This window comes from Remersonia thermophila, chromosome 6, assembly GCF_042764415.1.
Source record: "Remersonia thermophila strain ATCC 22073 chromosome 6, whole genome shotgun sequence".
Classification (NCBI taxonomy): Eukaryota; Fungi; Ascomycota; class Sordariomycetes; order Sordariales; family Chaetomiaceae; genus Remersonia; species Remersonia thermophila.
The window spans coordinates 565,313-570,334 of NC_092222.1; the positions used below are offsets into that span (position 1 = coordinate 565,313).

The 5,022-nt window shown below is 65.1% G+C and overlaps 1 protein-coding gene across 1 annotated transcript; it reads left to right on the plus strand.

Annotated features, from left to right (window-relative positions):
• Positions 1-504: 504 nt before the first annotated feature.
• On the plus strand, positions 505-4,115 carry VTJ83DRAFT_6329 (uncharacterized protein; the record flags this gene model as incomplete). Its single annotated transcript, XM_071013028.1, has 2 exons — positions 505-1,999; positions 2,065-4,115. 2 exons carry the CDS (start codon positions 505-507, stop codon positions 4,113-4,115), a joined length of 3,546 nt encoding a protein of 1,181 aa, XP_070863956.1.
• Between the last annotated feature and the right edge of the window lie 907 nt (positions 4,116-5,022).

Genomic DNA, 5,022 nt, shown 5'->3' on the forward strand with positions numbered 1-5,022 from the left:
CCGTCGAGTCCGGAGTGATTCTCCAAAGGGTTAGGGTTGATGGAACGCCATCTTGGGGCAGCTGGCCCGTGCGCCACAATGATGTCAGACGCTCGGATCCTCTGCCGACCTGGCTTGTTGTTCTCCCTTGTCTCTCTCGGCTTGGCTCTTAGGGCTGCTTGGCAGGGCTTCTTATCGCTTATCGGGCGACGGACTTCAAATTTCTCGGGGGCTCTACTGGAGCGGGACGCGATCAAGGGGACAAGACAAGACAAGACGAGACACCCGGCCTCGGTCCATCGATGGTGCTCCATCGTGCAGCAACAATAAGCTTCGCTTTTCTGCATCGAGCCTCGGTGCATCAGAGGCTTTGAATGAGTGCCAAGTCTGCGTGTTTGACGGCATCTCGTTGAGCTTCACCTCCGTCCCGGACGAGACGCGTCCCACTTTGGTGCAGCATCGAATCCCAACGGCGAACGTGCATCACGCCAGCTCCATGGTTCGAGCACCTCCCAATTGCCCACCATGGCCGACATGTCGCAGGTAGAGGCGGACCTTTTCGCCGCGTTGGGCATGGTTCCGCCCCAGCCAGAGGACCCGGCTCCGGCTCCCGCCCCTGCTCCCGCTCCCGCTCCCGCTCCCGTACGCTCCCCGGCGCCGGCTGCGACCGACGACGCGATCCCGGCCCTTCTCTCGACGCTGGCAACAACCTTGCCTCCGACCACCGCGGGCCCCGCTCCGGCCGTGGCTCCGGCTGCGGCTGCGGCTCCGGCCCCGGAACCCACGGCCGTTCCCGCCGAGATCCCCGTTCCGTTTCCTGCTCAACCCTCTGCCCCAGCCCCCGTTCCCGCTGCCGCACCCGCCGCCGCACCCGCTGCCGCCGCACCCGCTGCCGCTGTCCCCACCGGTGTCAAGCCTGCTTCGATCCCTCCTACCCTTACCAATACCGTCCCTCCGGTGTCCGTTGCAAGCGCAAGCGTTCCAGCCCCCCCTGCCCCGCCGACCTGTCAGCAGCCTCTGCCCCAAATCCCACCATCCTCCCACGCTCCCACCGCGGTCGTCCAACCCCCGGCGGCAGCAGCCGTGCCAACCTTACAAGATGCGTCGGCACCGAGATCCCCCAAGCGGCCAAGAAGCGCGGATGGCCCTGACGATAACGCCGCCAAGCGCCAGCGCGTAGCCCAGGCGGAACAACCGCCATCTCAGGACGCCGCCGCGGCGACGACCAACCTCGACCTTGCCGCCATGCTGAACATGGCCCTGGCCAGCCTTGACCAGCAGCAGTCCAAGCCCGAGCCCGCAGACGCCGCCATGCCAGACGCTCCTCCCGCCCGGCCTCCTCCCCCGGCCAGCACCACATCCGATCTGGAAAAGGCTGCACAGAGGATCATGAAGGTGTCCAGCAACCCCTTCTACGTCATGCGCTCCATGAGCCTTCCCGTCCTGGGCAACATCGCGGTGCAGATCCTTCTCCGCCTGTCCCAGCAGCCGCGCGCCGAGACCGAGGCCTTGCTGGCTGACGCCCAGTCCGAGTTCCGTCGGTCCTACATCATGCTCAGGGACATGCTCTGGGCAACGCGCCGGGCCTTCTCGGACTCCAAGCCCTTGCTGTCCGCTGACGAGCTCGAGATTTCCGACTCGGAGGACCGCGAGACGATCCGCATGTCCAACCTGGCCGCCACCGCCTTGAGCGTGTTTGGGGCGCACGACGTGTCGGTCCAGGACGTGCATGATGCCTTCTTCTCCATCTTCATCCCCGAGGACGGCGAATACCGCGCATCGCTTACCGACCTTCTCGTCTCCCTCAAGACCCGTCTGCTGCTGGCCGCCCTCGAGCAGCCCAACCAGCCCCAGCCCGTGTCCCAGCTTCTTGATGCCTTGTTCCCCGCCGATTACGACCAGGTGCTGAGGCAGCGAAGCGGAGAAGTGTCCCTCAGCCCTGATGAAGAAGGTCTCGTGGCCAAGCTGCGGGAGAGGAGAGAGCAGCTCGTGCAGAGCGCGGCCGACGAGCCCATCAAGAGTAAGCCATGACCCGAGCCAAGGATGGCTGGCTCCTTGTCGCTCCGCTAACCCGTCTTCGTATAGAGTTCCTCGAGGAGCAGTCCTCTCCGGCGCGGTTCACCGACATGCTGAGCCTCTTCCTCCAGAACCATCTTCCCATCGTCGTCGACTATGCGGAAAAGTACGGCGTCAATATCCCGCTGAGCGAGGAGGATGGCATTCCGAGGGAATCCACGGCACCGCAGGAGCAGGACAATCTGGCCGCTCTGCTGCAGTCTGCCACGTCGAACCTCGCCCCTCACGAGACAAGCGGCGCGCACATCAAACCCGAGCCCCAAGGCGGGGCTTCCTCCGAGACGGCACCGGGGAACGATGGCTTAGAGCTCAAGAAGCTGATCGAGGAGTCGCTCTCCAACCACCCCGAGCTGAAGCCCCAGTGGCCAGAGCAAGACGCCTCCGTCGAGGCGCCGCCGGGGATCGACGGCAAAAACCTGGCCTCGCTCATCTCCGAGTCCCTCAGGACCGAACCCACCGTGGCTCCCCACGGGATTCCCAACATGGCAGCGCCGCAGCCGACAGCCGCAATGCACGGGCATGCGGCTCCAGCCACGCACCACGTCCCAACCCAGCCGTACAATGCGTACGGGCAGGCCCCGGCCCCGACGGTCACGGCCAACGGGGAGATCCTGCCGCCGAACCAGTCCATGCCGACGGCTGCTCTGTACGAAAAGGCGCGTCAGGCGGCCGCCGCCAAGTCGGCCAACACGACGCGGCGCGAGGGGCTGCACTCGACGAGGAGGCCGTGGTCACCTGAAGAGGAGAAGGCGCTCATGGCTGGCCTGGACATGGTCAAGGGCCCTCACTGGAGCCAGATCCTGTCGCTGTTTGGCCCCAACGGCACCATCTCGGACATTTTGAAGGAGCGCACCCAGGTCCAGCTGAAGGACAAGGCCAGGAACCTCAAGCTCTTCTTCCTCAAGACCAACTCGGAGATGCCTTACTATCTTCAGAGCGTCACGGGCGAGCTCAAGACGCGGGCTCCTGGCCAGGCGGCCCGCAAGGAGGCCGAGGAAAAGGCCCGCATGAACCTCGAGGAGGAGCAAGCGCGGATCCAGGGCATCATGACGCTGGCAGGCGGGCTGCAGAACAAGCATCCCGGCGCCCAGCCGAACCGAGCCGGCCCCGCCGTCCCCTACCCCGGAGCTCCGGGGGCTCCCGGCGCTCCCGCGGGACCAGGGCCGAGCCACATGGCCGGCAACGGCGCTCCGCATCCAGCCGTGCCCATATCGCCCCAGATCAAGACGGAGCCAGGGACGCAGCCCGGCGCCTCCAAGGTCGGGACGTTCCCTCCGATCCAGCCGGCTCCGGGGCCCGGGTCTTCGGTGCAGCCGAGGGCACCGCTGCCTCCCCTGCAGCCGTTGCCGCAGACCACGCAGCTTGGACAGCCTCAGCCGATGCAGCATGCTCAACAACCGCGACCGCAGGGCCCGCAGCAGGTTGCCGGGGTCCCCGCACAGGGCCCCCGCCCATCGCTCCCCACCCAGCCTCCGGGGCAGCAGGCCCCGCAGCTGCCGCCTACGCCTCGGGCGCCGCAGACTCACGCGCCGTTGCCCGGACAAGCGCAGGTCCCGCTGCAAAGAACCTCGCTTCCGGCCCAGCCCCATCCGGCGGCGCCTCAGCCGGCACACACGGCGCCGCGGCCCCCTGCCGCTCCGCAACCCGGTCCGACGACCGCGGTCCCCACGCCGCAGCCAGGCCTCGGACAGCAAGCGGCGCCACAACGACAGCAAGCGCCTCAACAGGCACCTCCTCCGCCTCTGCCGCCGAAGCCGCAAGCGCAGGCACAACAGCCGCCGACCCAACAGATGCAGCAGCCCCAGATCCCCCGCCCGTCTCCCCAGGTCCACGCGCCAATGCCGACGCAGACGCAGACGCCAACGCAGATTCAGCAGCCGTTGCCAACGCCTCCGATCCCGCCGAACCATCACTCGACACCCGACAGCGCACAGGATGCGAAACTTTACGCGACGTTGCAAGCGGCTCTTGCTGGGACAGGATCCGGAAGCCAGAGCGCCGCCGCTGCCCCGGCCACCGTTGGGGCCAAGGCAGAAGGGGGGTCTACGGCTGCCACTTGATAACGGTGGAGGGGGACTGGTGAGGTGTGGAGAGAGAGAGAGAGAAGTGCTCCCGAGAACCGGAGGAGCGAAACGTGCCCAAAGAGGTCATGAACACGTTGGTTATAGAAAGTCGTACATGCAGCTCCAGGCCACAGGGATATGCAGCGGCCTGGTCGGTTTGGTGTTATGGGTCATGGAAGGTGGGGGGGCCAGGGAGATATTTCAGATCATGGGCCTGCGCATCTTATACGCAGCCTTCTCTTTGATAGGCAGTCGGGGGCGAGGAATTGGCGTAGGCAGCTCGTTAGATGATACCATGGGACAGCGTTGTGATCAACCGTACCGTACCAATTGAGCTTTGGTTCCAAGAAGTGGCCGTGGAGAGAGATGACGACGTGGCGGTGAGGAACAGAGATGTTCTCACGTTCGCTGCCCCGGTGTCCCCTGTCGGGCCTCATCCCCCTGCCTAGGTTGCTGATCTCGAGTCATTTGGATTATCTTCAAGCGAGGCCGCAAGTCATGGCACGGCTCGGCGAATAGTAGCACACCAGCAGCAGTTCGCATTGCAACTCCCGAGGTGCAGCGTTTTCAATCGTATGACGGGACACTGGCCGAAGCCCTAGCTCCTACAGCGTGTCATTTGCGTACATAAGCTCATGATGATGGGCAGAGGGGCTGGGCAAGTTGTATGTCCGTCATTATCACGTGAGCCCCAGTCGTCGTCCGAAGAACAGCGCTGGGGGGGGGGGGGGGGGGCAAAAAGTGACTAATGGTCTTCTGACCTGCAACGGACCAGTGAACGATCGCAGGAGCCCGGGGCAGACTGGAATCGATCGGGCAGACTGGTTCCAGGTATGAAAGAGGAGGGGGCCGGGTGGCTCCTATTGAGACCGGGATTGTGCACAGCCTCAATGGACTTCCGGTG